This window comes from Gymnogyps californianus, unplaced genomic scaffold, assembly GCF_018139145.2.
Source record: "Gymnogyps californianus isolate 813 unplaced genomic scaffold, ASM1813914v2 HiC_scaffold_72, whole genome shotgun sequence".
Lineage (NCBI taxonomy): Eukaryota > Metazoa > Chordata > Aves > Accipitriformes > Cathartidae > Gymnogyps > Gymnogyps californianus.
Genome location: NW_026114465.1, coordinates 57,334 through 76,552, shown reverse-complemented (window position 1 = coordinate 76,552; position 19,219 = coordinate 57,334). Strand labels below are relative to the sequence as shown.

The following is a 19,219-nucleotide window of genomic DNA, read 5'->3' as shown; positions in this document are numbered from 1 at the left end:
AACAAAAGCTGCTGCCTTCTATTTCATTGGGTTTTTTTCTTTTAACTGTGATGGAAGACATTCTTAAATGTTCAGAAAGATGTGTGATGTTTCTTTTAAGACCTGTTGCAAAATTTGTCAAGACAGTCCTCTGGGGAACTTCTTTCTATATGACAAATTTGTACAGAACAGTTAGTTCCAGAAGTGAATATTCATTCTGAAATCAGAGGCCTTTTGAAAAGTGTAACTCAGATGTGTTTACAAAATGAAACCCTTCCCAAAGCAGAACAGAACTTTCATAGAAGTAAATTCTCATCTGTAATTCATTTAATAGCTTAATTTATTAAACACAGTATGTAAAATCTACATTGTTATTTCAGTTTTCACGTTTACACACAGGAGAATATTTTTATTTTTAACCATGATGTGACAAGAGCTTCCCATAGCCTACCTTCCTATGGGAGATACAAATATTAAACACTACAAGAATTCCTGGCTCATTTCACTCTCTTTTCATTGCCTTCCCTTTATTTCCCTCCAGGCCTGGCACAAACAAACAGGCTTGTATTACAAAAGTAATTTTTAAACAGTTCCAAGGGAACGTCTGCTGATATGAATTCCTGGAAACAGGGAGAACTCCTAGAGAGGTCTACAATTCTTCATTTGACAAGTTCTTATATGAAAGGTCAATCTTTTTTGGATACTGACTTGCAAAAATAACTTGAGTGCCACCACCTAAAAAGTGCTGATACACATGGCGCCATTTGTGAGAATTCAGGTACTTGTGGGATTTCTATTAGTGCTAGGTAGAGGTATTGTGCAAATCCTCAAATGATGCAATTTCACCTCACTTTTCAGCTGCTGGCACTGTACAAAGGGAAAGATAGGTATTAGCTACTTTTTTTAAAGCATCAGAGATACTTAAACTATCTGCAAACTACAGTTAATGTACATGTAAGCTTGTCATGCATCAAAAGCCAAATTTTAACGATATGTGAAAGGCCAATATGTATTTCTTTAGCCGGATCTCTGAATTTTGACAGTTAGCCTATCCATATGCAAAGGTCAGATCATACCTTTATTCTGACAGCATTATCACACCATACCACATACTGTATATCTGCATTATCCTAAGATACAACTCTCCTCAGTACTTAAACATTACCCTTTATTATACATCAACTAATTTATATTTTTGGGGGTTTTTTTGTGGTTTTTTTATTACAGAGAAAATGTTAGAATTATATAACTATTCTTTATGGTATTCAAATAAATCTAGATTCCAGATTTTTTACAAGGAGGATGGAATGTCCAGCTGTTTCTCCACTCTAACAGCTCTTGCAGTTCCTCTTCAAAGGATATGGCACATGCTGTGAAATGCACTAGCTACCAAAAAAAAAAGTCTCAAACATTAAAAATGTACACACACTAAAAGTAATTTATATTGACAAATAAGGAATGTTGTTTATTAAGGCTGTGCTTCAGAAAGAGGATGTTTAGGGTTCAGTAGCCTTCATCAAGGCACAGAATGGGAAGAGGCAAGCACAGCTGTCTAGAAGATAAGTTATGTAAAACCACTAGTGCAGTATGCATGCATGCAAACACAATTTAAACCTGCACAGCTGGTCTTTGTAATAAAACTGAACATAGTTAAAAGGAAATACTGTGACTTTTTAATGGGCACAGTTTTACTTCATTATTAAAAAATGGCAAATATTTCCAAACACAAAATTCACAATTTGAATAAATGAAATATTTTAAACAAAGTGCTTCACAGATCTGAACCCTGCATGGTTGTACTGTCTGGTCTAGAAGCATTTTGTAGACATCATAGGAGCATTTCACACAAAACTGAAAATGTCATTCAGGTGAATAAGAAACAGGACATTTCCACAGACATTTCTAACGTTTTTACGCTTTCAAGTAGTTGAGTTCTTACGGCCACTGGGTTTTGTAACAAATGTGTGCTACAGCAGTACGGGTTCATAAATTCCTTTAGCAGCAGAGGCCCATTTCAAAGGGCACGTGGTCTTTTCGGGTTGATCTGTTTACTGGCCTGTTCCTCCTCTTGTAGAGCTGCCCGGAAAGATTTCACTTTATCTTTAATGAAAAAGAGAGAATGAGTACTGATGTGCCTGTGCTCAACATAGATCTTGAAACTAAGCTCTGATGCTCCACATCCTGGCCCTAATGCACAACAAAGAACATTCCTCCACAAAAATAGCTGATGCTACAAACTACAAGAGGATTGAGATAAGCTTAAATTCAATACTCACCATACAAACAAGTTGCTTAGCAACTTAGTCCCTTCTTAGGTGCTACCCCTGTCTCTAGGCAGGATAGGTTTGGAAACTGCACACTTGCATTGTGCAGCTCAAGAGGAAAAATAAATTGTACAATCTCTGGAAGCAAGGTCAGGCTTCGCAGGAAGATTACAGAGCTGGGGTTCGTATGTGCAGGGAGAAGACACAAAAGGCCAAAGCTCAATTAGAGTTGAAACTGGCCAGTGTTGTTTCAGACAACAAGAAAGGCTTTCTTAAGTACATTAATAGGAAGAGGAGGTCTAAAGAAAACATTGGACTGATACTTGTTGAAGACGGTCATCTGACTAATAGGGATGAAGAAAAAGCAGAGGCATTCAATGCTTTTTTTGCCTCAGTCTTTAATAATACTGACAGACCTTGGGCTGCCCGGTCCCCTGAGTCAGAGGACTGTGAGTGTGGGAACAGTGACTTTCCATTTGTGGACACTGAAATTGTAAGGGACCAGCTGTATCAGCTGAATGTTCACAAGTCCATGGGGCCTGATGGGATTCATCCCAGAGTACTGAAGGAGCTAGCGGATGTTATGGCAGGACCCCTCTTGATCATCTACCAAAGGTCTTGGGAGTCTGGGGAGGTCCCCGCTGACTGGAAGCTAGCCAATGTTATTCCAATTTTTAAGAAGGGCGAGAGGGAAGACCCAGGAAACTACAGACTTTTTAGTCTAACCTCAGTTCCTGGTAAAATTATGGAGAAGATCATATTGGGTACTACTGAAAGGCATTTCAAGGACACTGCAATCATCAGGCACAGTCAACATGGGTTCACAAAGGGAAAGTCCTGTTTAACTAATTTGATATTCTTCTATGATAAGATCACCTGCCTAGTGGATGAAGGGAAGGCGGTGGATGTAGTTTTTTCTGGATTTTAGTGAGGCTTTTGATACCGTCCCTCACAGCATCCTTCTCAACAAGTTGTCCAACTGTGAGATCACAGAATAGAATCATGGAATCATTTAGGTTGGAAAAGACCCTCAAGATTATCGATTCCAACTGTTAACCTAACACTGCCAATTCCAGCACTAAACCATGTCCCTAAGCGCCACATCTACATGTCTTTTAAATACCTCCAGGGATGGTGGCTCAACCACTTCCCTGGGCAGCCTGTTCCAATGCTTGATAACCCTTTCGGTGAAGAAATTTTTCCTAATATCCAATCTAAACCTCCCCTGGTGCAACTTGAGGCCATTTCCTCTTGTCCTATCACTTGTTACTTGGGAGAAGAGACCGACACCCACCTCGCTACAACCTCCTTTCAGGTAGTTGTAGAGAGCGATAAGGTCTCCCCTCAGCCTCCTTTTCTCCAGGCTAAACAACCCCAGTTCCCTCAGCCGCTCCTCATAGGACTTGTTCTCTAGACCCTTCACCAACTTCATTGCTGCTCTTTGGACACAATCAAGCACCTCAATGTCTTTCCTGTAGTGAGGGGCCCAAAACTGAACACAGTATTCGAGGGGCGGCCTCACCAGTGCCGAGTACAGGGGGACAATCACTTCCCTAGTCCTGCTGGCCACACTATTTCTGATACAAGCCAGGATGCTATTGGCCTTCTTGGCCACCTGGGCACACTGCCGGCTCATATTCAGCTGGCTGTCGACCAACACCCCCAGGTCCTTTTCTGCCAGGCAGCTTTCCAGCCACTCTTCCCCAAGCCTGTAGCGTTGCATGAGGTTGTTGTGACCCAAGTGCAGGACCTGGAACTTAGCCTTGTTGAATCTCATACAGTTGGCCTCAGCCCATCGATCCAGCCTGTCCAGATCCCTCTGTAGAGCCCTTCTAGCCTCAAGCAGATCAACACTCCCGCCCAACTTGGTGTCGTCTGCAAACTTCCTGAGGGTGCACTCGATCCCCTCATCCAGATCATTGATAAAGATATTAAACAGAACTGGCCCCAATACTGAGCCCTGGGGAACATCACTTGTGACCGGCCGCCAACTGGATTTAACTCCATTCACCACAACTCTTTGGGCCCAGCCATCCAGCTAGTTTTTTACCCAGCAAAGAGTATGCCCATCCAAGCCATGAGCAGCCAGTTTCTCCAGGAGAATGCTGTGGGAAACGGTGTCAAAGGCTTTACTAAAGTCCAGGTAAACAACACCCACAGCCTTTCCCTCATCCACTAAGTGGGTCACCTTGTCATAGAAGGAGATCAGGTTAGTCAAGCAGGACCTGCCTTTCATAAACCCATGCTGACTGGGCCTGATCACCTGGTTGTCCTGTACGTGCCACGTGATGGCACTCAAGATGATCTGCTCCATAACCTTCCCCAGCGCTGAGGGATGATGAGCAGGTGCCCAGCAGTGCTGGGTGAGGAACTGGCTGAATAGCAGGGCTCAAAGGGTTGTAGTGAATGGGGCTACATCTGGCTGGCAACCGGTCACCAGCGCTGTCCCTCAGGGTTCAATCCTAGGGCCAGTTCTGTTCAATATTTTTATCAACGATCTGGATGCAGGAGTTGAATGCACCATTAGCAAGTTTGCTGATGATACCAAACTGGGAGGTGCTGTTGACTCTCTCGAGGGCAAGAGGCCTTGCAGAGGGATCTGGATAGATTGGAGCATTGGGCTATGATTAATGGGATGAAATTTAACAAAAACAAATGCCGGATTCTGCACCTGGGACGGAGTAACACCGAGCACAAGTATAAATTGGGAGAGGAGTGGCTGGAGAGCAGCCCTGCAGAAAGGGATCTGGGGGTGCTGGTCAACAGCAGGCTCAATATGAGTCAGCAGTGTGCCCTGGCAGCCAAGAGGGCAAACCGCATCCTGGGGTGCATCAAACACAGTATAACCAGCTGGTCAAGAGAGGTGATTATCCCACCGTATTCAGTGTTGGTGTGGCCTCACCTTGAGTACTGTGTGCAGTTCTGGGCCCCACAATTTAAGAAGGATGTTAAGGTACTCGAATGCGCCCAGAGGAGGACAACAAAGCTGGTGAAAGGGCTGGAAGGCATGTCCTATGAGGAACGGCTAAGGACTCTGGGGTTGTCTAGTTTGGAGAAAAGGAGGCTGAGGGGCGACCTCATTGCTCTCCGCAGCTTCCTGAGGAGGGGAAGTGGAGAGGGAGGTGCTGATCTCTTCTCCCTGGTATCCAGTGACAGGACGCGTGGGAATGGTTCAAAGCTGTGTCGGGGAGGTTCAGAGTTGACATTAGGAAGCATTTCTTTACCAAGAGGGTGGTCAAACACTGGAACAGGCTTCCTAGAGAGGTCGTCGATGCTCCAAGCCTGTCAGTGTTTAAGAGGCATTTGGACAATGCCCTTCCTTACTAACATGCTGTAACTTTTGGTCAGCCCTGAAGTGGTCAGGCAGTTGGACTAGATGATCATTGTAGGTCCCTTTCAACTGCAACTATTTGATTCGATTTAATTCCCAGCATGTAACCTGTTCACGCTTAAATTCTGCTTCTAACTTACAGAGTATAGGGAGATACAGACTGCATACTTCCTTTTCCTTCCCAGCAGCTTCCAAACCATCCTTAGATGCATAAAAAATTGTATTTAGTGTACAATCAGTCACTTTTGTGCATTCTAAAACCCGGCAGAGTAAATTCTACTCCCCCCTAATTTTTCATAGAATCATAGAATGGTTTGGGTTGGAAGGGACCTTAAAGATCATCTAGTTCCAACCTACTTGCCAATGGCAGGGACACCTTCCACTAGATCAGGTTGCTCAAAGCCCCATCCAACCTGGCCTTGAACACTTCCAGGGAGGGGGCATCCACAACTTCTCTGGGCAACCTGTTCCAGTGCCTCACCACCCTCACAGTAAAGAATTTCTTCCTAATAACTAATCTAAATCTGCCCTCTTTCAGTTTAAAACCGTTACCCCTCATCCTATCACTACACTCCCTGATAAAGAGTCCCTCCCCATCTTTCCTGTAGGCCCCCTTTAAGTACTGGAAGGCTGCTATAAGGTCTCCCCGGAGCCTTCTCTTCTCTAGGCTGAACAACCCCAACTCTCTCAGCCTGTCCTCATAGGAGAGGTGCTCCAGCCCTCTGATCATCTTTGTGGCCCTCCTCTGGACCCACTCCAGCAGGTCCATGTCTTTCTTATGCTGAGGGCCCCAGAGCTGAACACAGTACTCCAGGTGGGGTCTCACCAGAGCAGAGTAGAGGGGCAGAATCACCTCCCTCGACCTGCTGGCTATGCTTCTTTTGATGCAGCCCAGGATACAGTTGGCTTTCTGGGCTGCGAGCGCACATTGCCGGCTCATGTCCAAGTTTTTCATCCACCAATACCCCCAAGTCCTTCTCCACAGGGCTGCTCTCAATCCACTCATCACCCAGCCTGTATCCATGTTCGGGATTGCCCCGACCCATGTGCAGGACCCTGCACTTGGCCTTGTTGAACTTCATGAGGTTTGCACTGACCCACCTCTCTAGCCTGTCAAGGTCCCTCTGGATAGCATTCCTTCCCTCTAGAGTATCAACCACACCACTCAGCTTGGTGTCATCTGCAAACTTGCTGAGGGTGCACTCAATCCCACTGTCCATGTCCCCGACAAAGATGTTAAATAATACTGGTCCCAATATGGACCCCTGAGGGACACCACTCATCACTGGTCTCCATCTGGACATCGAGCCGTTGACCGCAACTCTTTGAGAGTGACCATCCAGCCAATTCTTTATCCACCGAGTGATCCACCTGTCAAATCCATGTCTCTCCATTTTAGAGACAAGGATGTTGTGCAGGACAACTTTTCTATGAATGTGAAAAGCATTTGTGATTAAATTTTGGAAGTAAATAGATAAATGCATCATTCATTTGTTTCATCATAACTAGCACAAGAATGGGAGAAACCTGAGAAAGGAAATATGGTATCCTTTCATATTTCTCTCCCCCCCCATTCCCCAGTAATATGCCCAAGAACGGGAAGAAGGAAACCAAAATGATAGCATAAAAAAGTCATTCCCAAAGTGACAGGAATAAAAGCTGAAATATTCAGTGACCATTACGTGCCATGAGCATAACACAGAATTACTGTGAGAAAGAATCTTTGACTTAACAGTTCTTCCCTCCTGTAAAGCTATACATGTATCATGCTGCCTGTAAAGATGCAAGGATCTCTTAGATATCCTTTACCTCCAGTATCTTGTTTCAAAAGCAGTATCTAATAAGTTTTGGAAGAACAGGGAGTCACCGAAACTGTTCTTTCACTGCTGGTGTCTCAAATTGTCTTTTCCTGAAGAGGAAGCCATCATCCATAAGAAGCAAAGGAATGTACATCTAATTCTTTCCTAAAGTATACTGGTGCCAATACATGCTTACAAGGCAAGCAGGCCACATCTGATTTGCTTGATGTATTCTTCTAACTTACAGCAGATACTCAGACTGAGTAAAAAGTAAAATTTTATCTTATAAGGAGTTTTCTAACACAGATCAAAAAAAAAAAACCCACCCTTGAATTTTTACCAGTATAGCATGTCTGCTGGAATCCAAATAGATACAGAAACTAAAATGAAAAATTCATCTCCATGAGGTACCAAGCTGACATGCTGATTTTAGAAGACAAGTGAAAGAGTCAATTTTGGGAACTAAGAATTATCTGCAGTTTGTTTTTCAACAAAGAGATGCTGACAAAATTCCAACAGAAAGGCTGCTGAGGAAAAAAGTAGGCTAACAGTCAAGCTACTCAGAGCTCGATGCTACTCTTAAGCACAGACTGAAAAACAACAGCAGGCTCCCTGCTACACTACAGAGTGCAATAGAGCAGGAACTGGGAGTTCCTACTACTTTTTCTTCATTGCATTACCTTCTTTTTTTGTACAGTTCTTTTGGATTTTCTTTTTCCTTCCTTTATTGTTTTGGAACAAAGAAAAAAAACCAAAGTTGCAGGATCAAGTTTATACTTCCTGGAGGTAAAGCAGAGACTCTTCCTTTAAACTAGGATGAACTGAACACAGATGTGAACTTGTTCTTAGGCAGCAGAATAAATGTTCTTTCCACAGAACATTACAGGACAGCATAAGGTGAAAAAAGACCCCAAAACATAACCACACTCTTTTTTTTCTCCTCATTATTACTGCAAGTCTCCATGGCATATGAAAATGCACACAAAAGTGATTAAAAGCAATCTACCTCTAAGTTCAGTCAGAATATCAATTTTTTGCTCTAGAATTGCTTCAAGTTGGGTAGCGTAAGAATCCACATCATAGTCTACTTCTTCTGTCATCTCAAGAAGAGCTTTTTCATCTTCCAGCCATCTAATAGATTCCTAGATAAAAGTTAAAAAAACCCCAACTAAATACATTAGCAAAGTTTCAAGACAAGTTTCAAGACAAAGAGCTCAATTACTCCTTTTCTCAAGATGACCACACTTTTACTGTCTAGTCACCTCACTATAACAGATTTCAATCCTAAAATGAATCCTTATTCCTAATTCAGCAAAATTGTATGTTTTCTACATAGTTTCTTAACTCCAGTGGTCATACCAGCAACAGATAAACCCCAGCTACCCCAGTTCTCTTCAAATTCAGAACATTAGGTGGTTGTAAAGCTAAGAAACTCAGAACTTTATGTCATGGTTATGTCCCCTTAGGCAGGTATCAAACTTTGAAGCCAGGCTTCAATTTTAAGTACGGGCTGGTTGCCACTGACTATAATCACAGTGTCATTACTACAGTCAAGGAGCCAAGATAATTCTGTCCATACTCAAAACCAGTTTTGAGAGAAGCTGTATAAAAGAAGAGCTATTTTAAGCTCTCTATTGCATGAGCTAACTCCCCAGACAGATAAGAGTACTGTAAAAGTTGGTTAAAGCAGCTCTTAGGCATCTTTGCACTCCGAATATTACAAAAAAAAAAAGAGGGGGAAAAAAAAGAAAAAAGTCTTGCAGCAAAGAAGAATGCAACCAGGAGCTTAAAGCCTACAGAACCATGCAAAGCTGTGATCAGGAGAACTGATTCCATTGGAAATGCTTTGATTTTAAAAAAAAGAAAGCAGCTGACAGTTCTAGGCATGCTGGGCCTGAAATACTAAAATTAAGTCTTTCCCTCTGCGCTCAGTAGTCCAAGTAATATTGAAAGCATAGTCCAAACCCCATGTATGTTTTGTTGGCTTTCAGGACAGATGGAACTCACATTGGGATAGGATTCATCTCATCTAATGTAAACTCGTATATCCAAGAAACAAAGGAAGACCAACACCTCTAGAGCACAATTCATTCAGTTGATCTATTTTAGACATTTTTGTTAGGATAGGATGTTTTGTATCCCAGAATCAACAGCTTCCAGGAGAAAGCTGACAGAAGACAACTTCTGCATGTTACAGCTTGTAGATTTTGTATTGGTGCAGCCCATCTCCACCCACAGCATAAACTAACAAGCCATGCTGCGAACAAAGGGAGCTGAGGCTCGGACACATTTCCTTCTAATGACTGCTGTGAGGAGCAGTAATCTCCAGCATAAGGCCAGATGGACACACAGAGGCAGTAACATCTTAAACTAATGCAGCTTGCCTCTCCAGAAGTCGCAAGCATTAGGACACAGCTACGGCATATGGCATAAGACTTTCACACTTCTGCATGTTTTACTTCAGGGCTAATGTTTCATAATAACTAAATCTCTACATCTGTTGTAAAATGTGTTATTTGGCATCCTACTGTGTTACATGAACACACGTCAATGTTCCACTAAGTTAGATACCTAAATTGAGGAGATGTATGTATTCCCTACAGGTTTAATGTTTTGCTGTTTTCTTGCAGCAGATGCACCAAATGGACAGCCTGCCTAAAGACTCTAAGGTTATGAACAGAAGCAACTCACATTTCCTTCTGAAAACTAGTAACTCATACTTATTATTACAATTTATCTTGTGAATGTAAAAGGCTCCGTGGCGCTGACCAGCATTACACTGTGTGGGCAGTATTCCTTCCAAAGACCCTGACTAATAGCAAGTGAAAACCTTTATGTATCTGTAAAAAGGAAGCAAACAAGCAGTTAGTTAGAAATATATTTGTTTCTTCTGGATCTCAGTATCTCAGAGGAAGATGTCACAGAAGGATATTTAGAGGAGATACTTGGAAGGAGTATCGCAGTATCTTAGAGGGAGATGACCAAACAGAAATGGTGCTGATTGATAGAGACATTACTATTAATTGCCAGCTTTGGCATAGGAATATTGACATAGATTAGACAGTGAAATTGAAAATTTCAAGACCAATTGAGTAAGCTCCCTGCAACTAGAAAAAACAGTCACTAATGCTAGAAAAGAACTAACACAGAAAACATAGTAAATAGTTAAAATAGTAAAAAGAAAATAGCAACTTTTCTTACAATGAACGCAGTCTATTTAGGATTTTTTGTTGAGAAGAAAAGGAAAATTTTACTAAATTTCTGGGATGGTAGAAAAATATGCTTCTCTTTCATCATGGGGACAAAGATTAATGGTTATAGGATCTAAACATCTGTTCCTATTTGTTTGCTACAATGAGCTTAGCGCAATAAAACAATTTAGAAATCTCTGACAGCAGCGGAATGACTAGATGATATCCTACATCTTCAAGAGTATGCACTTTCATTGGGAAAACCTGAATTCCTGGATTAGGATAAAACAAAGTAGAGCTCCATCTTTTACCTGGAAGACAGCCCTGTGGTCTTCTACTACTTGCTCTTCCATTTCTACCATTTGTGACACAGCTTCATGGAAAGTAAATAACTGTGGAGAAACTTCCTCTTCCTAAAAACAATAGTTAAGCTTGTTAGTCTGGAAAGAACTGTGGCTACAGGAAATATATTGAATGTGATCCATCCCATCACAGAACATGAAAAGAAATATGCAGAAAGCAGAACCTGTCAAAAATAGAACTTAATACTTCTAACAAGAAAATCTCCAGAAATGAGTGGAGAGGGCAATAAATTCAAAATGTTCACAGAGTTAAATTTAATTCATATTCATTAAAAATTTCCAGCCACTAATCCTAGTGAATACTGGAAAACAGAATATTCCACATGAAAAAAAAACAAGTTAAAATAGTGGGAGGAGGAAGTCACAAGGGAAGAATGCTAATTTCTAGTAGGTTAACAATCAAAGGGGAAAGCGCTAGATAGGCTGCAATTAATGTTTTAGCAAGACAGTATGGTTCCTTATACCATGCCTTTAAAATCTTTTTAAAAACACATTGTACACAAAACACAGCTTAATTGAATTCCACATGAACAATGAAAAAGCATGATATGAAAGGATATCTGGCTGGAAGGACTGTCCAGTGGGAAGCTCTAGGAATCACTAGCATTTTCTTATAAAATAGAGTCCTGGAAGAAGAGCCAGTTACTAAAATGAGAAATACAGCAAACACCATGAAGAGGTGTTTGAGAAGGCAGAGAGTCTTGAGAAAAATAAGTTAGGGTAGTAAGGATTTTTCTTTTCTATCTTTCATCAGCATTTTCACAAACCAAGTTTTAATCCCTGTTGAACATTTAAGGAACCAGGACTAGAGCTGATAATCAGCAGTGAGGGAAAAATGCCCTTTAGAAGATGCTTCTCAGTCCCAGCTCTCCACGCATGCAGCCCAGGGAGACATCCTGGGAACATGATGTGGCTCTCTCCCAAACATTGCTCTGGGGTTTCACTCCATGAAAATCAGGATGTTAGGAAGAGGAATGATGGGTAGCCAGATTTCTAAATGCAGAGAAAGGCAAACTTGCTTGAAACAGGTGTTGCATGCAGGGAAAGTAATGATCAAAAACACAGGAGTGTTAAATAAAATGGACGCATTTCCCAGGCTACTTCTAACTACCTAATAAGAGATGAAGCTATACTGGAAAAAATGCACACTAAAAACCACGAGAGCCTAGAGCAGACCCTGCCTAGACATTAAAAGCCCTAATCAGCAAGGAAGATAAAGAAAAGTAAAACATTCTCCTCTTACCCTTCAAGGAACCTTTTTTTTTTTGTATGGGAATGAACATAATACCATAAAGTAAAAAGGTGAAGGGCCATGCTGTATCTACTTAATGATATTGCTAACAGGCTATAAATACACATTACTCTGGATTTGTTCTGCCACTGTATTTATCATCATCTCTTTCCATGTAATGCTGTAAACCACTCACGTTTTGTTCACAAAGCAGTTTGAGATCATCTCTCTGAGGAGAGCTCCCCACACCCCACTGTGTCTCTAAGTCATTGATCTGATTGGGAGCATGGTGTATAATGGGACGGATATCTCCTGCAGCACTAGGATCAACCATCAGCTCCTTCACCCTACAATCAGAAAATATTTAATTTGTAAATTAGTAACTTCCTGTGCAAAAGTCACAACCAAAAATAAAGCTCTATGGGTTTATGTGCAATTTAATTCATTTAATAAGGATGATGATGTCAGCTTCACAAATTTAATGTACTTTCAGTGACAAAAAGATGTTAGTCCAACTCCTAAAAAGCATGGACGATTGAATTTCAACTACTTGCAGGTGGATTACAGTCCATCTTCTAGCAAGAGGTATTTTTTGATTGAAATCTTACTACTCATTAACTGTCAAGAGGGCAAAAATCTCCAAACCCTCAATATTAACTCCTTAACAATGAATAATATTTGAAAGAAAAGTTCATTCAGCACCCTAAACCTAACCATCTTTCTTTCTCTGTGCACACAATTGTGCTTTAAAAAAATTAGTCAATCAGTACCCACTAGCTGTTATAAGCAAATCCACCAAGAATTCTGAAGAAAATAATAATTTGCAACCAAGTATCCCAGAGAATGAATAGATCCTTTAATTAAAATAATTTCAAAGGTGAAAATATCTTATTAAAATGTTAGGCTCTTGCAGCATGAAAATAGTTTAAAAGATTGATAATGATTCTGTCCAAAAAAAGCCCATTTAAAAGAACATTTATGAAACAGACACATCAAAGTCTGCAAGTATAGCAAGTTTTAGAACAAATTCTTCATTTTTTAAGGGGAAATTTTTTTTTTCAAGTAATACATTTACTACAGTGGAAACTGTATTTCATTCATCTTCAGAGTGATGAAAAGTTTTAAAAATATATACATATTAAAACTTTTTTCTTTTTTAATTAGACATATTCAAATTACCCTAAACACAGATTTGTCAGATTTGGTCCACTAAATGTACAAAGGTGACATCACCATTTTTTTTTAAATGTATGAAGGAAACTAGCAAGCCTGGATACAGAGTGTGGATGTTTAAGGAGGGTGAACAAAATAGTGGGAAGATGATTGCAGATCATGCAGAACCATCACCTGCCAAACAAAATAAAAACAAAGTATGTGTGACTCAAGGCAAGGGGACTAATGAAAGGTTGGTCTGTAAAATTACATTGCCAAAAAGAAAACTTAAAAATAAAGATTCCACGTATAGAATGAAGTAGACCTGGTGATTGAAGGAGAAAAGTCGTCATACTCATAGGAAGGAGAGAGATCAGAGCGACTGCCACTACCCTGTGAGAAGGGAATGTCCGAAGGACTAATTCCAAATTCCTTTACTCTGCAGCAGCAAAATACAGCAGCAAATTTAAAGAAAATGTTCTCATAAACACAGTTAAAATGACAACTCTTTGTTTAGCATTCTTCTTTAATAGTTTAACAATAAATTATTTTTATATTAAAACACAAGTAAGAGTGTCGACATATTTAAACCTTCTGCAAATAGAGTTACAGATCACTAACAAAATTGAACAAAACCAGTGCTGCTAATTTGCAGGAGACTATAATAGCAATGTTTTCAGAAGAGTAATTCCAGATTTCAGTTTGTGCAGTTAATAAAATTTGCTCTACATTCAATATTCCATTAAATAATACTTTAAATTCTATACTGCCTCCTGTCTTACACTGTGCAGACACTGGTGTTCAGCACCTAAAAACTAATTGTACTATGAAAATTATATATTGCTAGAAAAAATTAAAATACTACACAAAACACATGAAGCAACTTTACAGTGATAGGCATTTACTCCATAACAACATACAAATTTAACACCAAGGGAAAGAAACAGTTTCAGCACAATGATTTAGTATACTAGAAATAGGTATTTAATTTGTTTTGCAGTGTCTTTTTCTGGAGTCACTTCAGCAATGCGTATTCTATAAGGGATAGAAAGATCCAATGAGTCTTGAATGTGCAACATCCTTCCAGTCAAAACCAGCACAGTTATGTTACTGTAAGCAGGGGAGTAGATGCCCCCTTCTCACCAGGAAGGAAATCACATAGACTGGTCCAAGCCAGGCAGATTTGCTACTAACTCCCTTGATCCAAACACAAAGACATTCGGATACCGAGAGGAGCGGGCGGTAAGCTTCCCTAGCAGCCCTTTGTGCCCAATTAGCGACTGGCCGGGGGTGCCCAGCCAAGCAGGAGCAGACGTGGTTCTGCCCTACCTTTCACTGGGGCAAGCAGGCCACTAGGTGGTAGCCTCTTCTGGCAAAACCAGGCTTTCTGATGGCCCAGAAGCTTGTTTGTCTCCTTTGTTCTTTGCAGCAAAGCGGGGGGCGGGTCTCTGGGTCGTATGTCTGACTGCAGGCACACGCAGGACCCCATCTCCACAGACATTAAACTAAGGAGAACTGCAGCTGGGGAAGCCTCCTTTCAAACTCACTGAAGAGACGAACACTTTCAGAGAGCAGTACAGGTCTCAGAGGTGCTGCATCAGCCTCTGGAGGTGCTAATTTCTCTACACTGATTATAACATCAGCGTTGGATTAACTGACTCTTTACTTAGGGGTCTCAGATATTTGCCTGAAGTTGGGAAGTATAAAATTTGGGCCACAGCAACTGCAGAATTTTCATAAGAATAAACTAGTTGAGATAGATCTATATATGATATGATACATCCTATATATAAAAGAAACAGGCTGGCAACTGAAGCAATTCCACCAAGGAGATGAAAAATCACATTGCAGAAAGGTATTTCAGCTAACACCCCAGGGAATCATCATGAAAACCGACTACCCCTAATGCAAGAGGTGATGCCTCCAGAGCAGGGGCAAAACTAATAGGGGCATCTCCCAGATTCCTTGCAATCCACACTATATCCATCTCTGGATAATGGCTTAAATGCAGTTTCTATTGATTCTCTTGTAATGGTTGTAAAAAGTGACAAATTAAATTAAATGTGAGCCTGAATCAGTAATCAGTATTTTGGTTTTAATCTTATTAAGAAATGCAAGTACGTTAAAATTATTCAAGTAGTTAAAATAATTATACATCATGGAACAACAGTATTCCATACATCAGTGATCAACAGCCAGTATAAGCAATAACATTTTCCATACCTATTTGCGTATCTCAACGTATTTAGAGTGTTTTCACATGATGCCATCCCTGGAGAAATTGTAGCGATCTGGAGAAAACAAGCCACGCATTAATAAATTGCTTTGTACAGATGAAAGGGTAGATGAATTCAAATTAACTTTATTTTTTTTATCTCCACTTTCACTTGAGATGTTCTACAAAAACTGTCTATTATTTACAGCTGTCCTAATACAATGACATCTCAAGAAGAGAGATGTCAAGTCAAAGCTTCAATTTAATTTTTTCAACCATACCTGAAACATTAAGAATTCATAGAAATTTCAGTCAATATCTCCCCCATCTCACAGTCTTCGTAACATAATATGTAAACGCAAAACTCTAATTGAAAAAAAAAGACTCCTCAAAAAGGGAAATATGCAACTCAATAGAAAGTAAGTCTAATGTATCCTGCAAACAATTACCAGATTATTTTTATATATATATCTTTGTAGGCTGTTCTCCATTCAAGCAGACTGTATACTTATTTGAGAGATCTATTTTGGCCACAGTCCAAAACTGTACTTAATAATATTAAAGATAAGCATGTGTTTAACTATTTTCCTAAGTAAAGATTTATAATTTTTTTCTGAACTGGACGTTATCTGTAAATAATACTTGATAGCTATATTATCAAACATATCTGGAATCTATAAGTCTTTCCTTTTCCAGTTAAATAAAATACCCTGAAGATCTCACCTTCTTTTCAGCACTCAGCAAAAATAATAACTGTGATCAGGCAACAGTAGCATCATTATTTGTCCTAGCTTCTCTCAGTAGTCCAATTTTTTCATCTGTGCTCCTTTCAGGAGAGCCATAAAGGCACTACCCAGGACAAACACCTCTATGATCCTACACACTAACATTTTTTCTGGCAGCACAGCATCAGGAGACTGAAACTGATGAAGATTAGATAATCCTGGTCTTCTCTTTCATCCTGCTGCTGACATTACTGTACAAAAGCACAGGTAGTCATCCTGAGAGGAATTTCTCCTACTGGGGAGAAAGGAAAAATATGCGGTGGGAGGGAGTTAGAAAGTCTAAAGAGCCTGCTACCACATAGACTTAAGTTTAAACCTCTAATACTGGTATGCATCAGTTACTAATGAAAACAACAAGTGTAGATTTAAAAAGATCATATGATTGCATGTCTCTCTATAAAGCATTCTGGGTGCTAATTAACAAAAACCTACAAGTTCCTAAAATCCTTCCAAAGTCATTTAACATGAAAGGTGCATGCATCTCTTCCATCAGTTTAATGTTCAGAGTACACCACACACGGCAAATGTCATAACGCCAGGGGACTGCTCCAACTTTTTGAAGCATATAAGGTACAGCTGCTATAGGGAAGTGCCACTGTAGGTGCTGTCAGCTGTGCTGATACCCCCTTCAGGGCACAAGAACACATACATAAGACTCAGTCTGTTGAATAGAAACGTGCACTACATCATATGTCCTCATGCCTCAACAAGTCCAGTCCAGGCAGGACAGGAGGACTCCAACCTCTCCGTCACTCGCTTCCTCATTCGTAATTCCAAATGAGGATGGAAAAAGCAGCACTATTTATGGACAGGAATATCCTTAAAACCTGTAAATATCATTCTTCCTATTTTGAATGTGTCTACATTGCTTATAAGCCATCACAGTGGGATCAATGGCCCTTTTGGGACATTGAAGTCACCAAGTTCCTACTCCTCCTCTGGAGAGCTGAGGGGTCTGGCACTTCAGCTATGACTGCAGCATGTCAAGGATGCAGCACTGGTTAAAAAATGAGACTATTCTATGCAGCTACCTTGCAAATTTCAAATTATGATATATTATCCTACTATGTAACTCTTCAAAAACAACATGAAATACTGTGTTCAGTTTTGGGCCCCTCACTACAGGAAAGACATTGAGGTGCTTGATTGTGTCCAAAGAGCAGCAATGAAGTTGGTGAAGGGTCTAGAGAACAAGTCCTATGAGGAGCGGCTGAGGGAACTGGGGTTGTTTAGCCTGGAGAAAAGGAGGCTGAGGGGAGACCTTATCGCTCTCTACAACTACCTGAAAGGAGGTTGTAGCAAGGTGGGTGTCAGTCTCTTTTCCCAAGTAACAAGTGATAGGACAAGAGGAAATGGCCTCAAGTTGCACCAGGGGAGGTTTAGATTGGATATTAGGAAAATTTTCTTCACCGAAAGGGTTATCAAGCATTGGAACAGGCTGCCCAGGGAAGTGGTTGAGTCACCATCCCTGGAGGTATTTAAAAGACGTGTAGGCATGGCGCTTAGGGACATGGCTTAGTGGTGGACTTGGCAGTGTTAGGTTAACAGTTGGAATCGATAATCTTGAGGGTCTTTTCCAACCTAAATGATTCTACGATTCTATGAAATGGTTTTTGAAACTATTTAAGGACAAGAACTTCATTAAAATTGCAACAACTAATAAAGTTCAAAAAAACCTATTTATGCTGCCTGTATGTCTCTGGATTTCTTTAGAATGATGCAGATCCTAGTCATAACTGTCCACGGGGAAGTTATTTTCAAAATAATTTTTTGAAATGTTTTTGAAATTTGACAAGAATAAGTTTCCGAATCATATTTTAACCTTATATAGACGAGATGCTCCATCCCTAAAGATGTAACTTTTAAAATTGCAACAAGAAATTCCGTAAATGATAAAAGGCAAAGTCAAATAAAAATTAAGTGTAGAAATTACCAAAAGAAATTTGACTCAAATATCCCATTTAAAGATTAGTATATCAGAAAGGAAGTGGAAAAAGCCCAGTAGGTATTTTATACCAGGACATTTCAGGAATCTCTCAGAAAGTTAAAATCACAAGTTTTTACTACATCATTTTATATGCTTTCCATATTAAAAAGTATCACCTATTTGCAAAATGTCTTACTCTCTAATAGCACATTAGAACATTGGATCAAATCTTTGTATTGTTGAGGAATCCTTTTACAATAAATGCCTCCTCACTGACAAGCAAAACCAGCATCTTAAAAGAGGTCAAATTTTGATGAATTATCTTACATGTTCAATAAATAATATTCTCCAATTGAATAATACTTCTATGTTGCAATCTCTTTAATTTATTTTGCTTGTAATAGGCTAAAATATTTTGGAGGAAATGCTATCATTATCTACATGTTACCTTGTTATAACAGTATTGTACAGCTGTATTGGGTTTGCATGGCAAGGTTTTGGTAGTGGGGGGGCTACAGGGGTGGCTTCTGTGAGAAGCTGCTAGAAGCTTCTCCCATGTCCAATAGAGCCAATGCCAGCTGGCTCCAAGAAGGACCCGCCGCTGGCCAAAGCTGAGCCAATCAGCAACAGTGGTAGCGCCTCTGTGAGAACATATTTAAGAAGGGGAAAAAAAAAAAATGGGAAAACAACAGCAGCGGAGAGAGGAGTGAGAATATGTGAGAGAAACAACTCTGCAGACACCAAGGTCAGTGAAGAAGGAGGGGGAGGAGGTGCTCCAGGCGCCAGAACAGAGATTCCCCTGCAGCCCCTGGTGAAGACCATGGTGAGGCAGGCTGTCCCCCTGCAGCCCATGGAGGTCCATGGTGGAGCAGATAGATATCCACCTGCAGCCTGCGGAGGACCCCATGCCGGAGCAGGTGGATGTACCCAAAGGAGGCTGTGACCCCATGGGAAGCCTGCGCTGGAGCAGGCTCCTGGCAGGA

The 19,219-nt window shown here is 40.5% G+C and overlaps 1 protein-coding gene across 3 annotated transcripts in view; it reads right to left on the bottom strand.

Moving 5' to 3' along the window:
* Positions 1-307: 307 nt before the first annotated feature.
* The window catches only part of LOC127029105 (kinesin-like protein KIF2A), a 50,499-nt gene continuing 31,587 nt past the window's right edge, over positions 308-19,219 (bottom strand). For 2 of the 3 annotated variants that reach the window (XM_050914748.1, XM_050914749.1), the window contains exons 15-19: positions 15,533-15,600; positions 12,354-12,504; positions 10,876-10,977; positions 8,380-8,515; positions 308-2,079 (exon numbers count right to left, since the gene is read on the bottom strand). In XM_050914748.1, the coding sequence (XP_050770705.1) occupies positions 1,994-2,079; positions 8,380-8,515; positions 10,876-10,977; positions 12,354-12,504; positions 15,533-15,600 (543 nt within the window). In that variant the 3' untranslated portion in view covers positions 308-1,993. Of the gene's footprint in view, positions 2,080-8,379; positions 8,516-10,875; positions 10,978-12,353; positions 12,505-13,634; positions 13,749-15,532; positions 15,601-19,219 lie in introns of all 3 variants that reach the window. The other variant, XM_050914747.1, reaches the window with a different exon arrangement.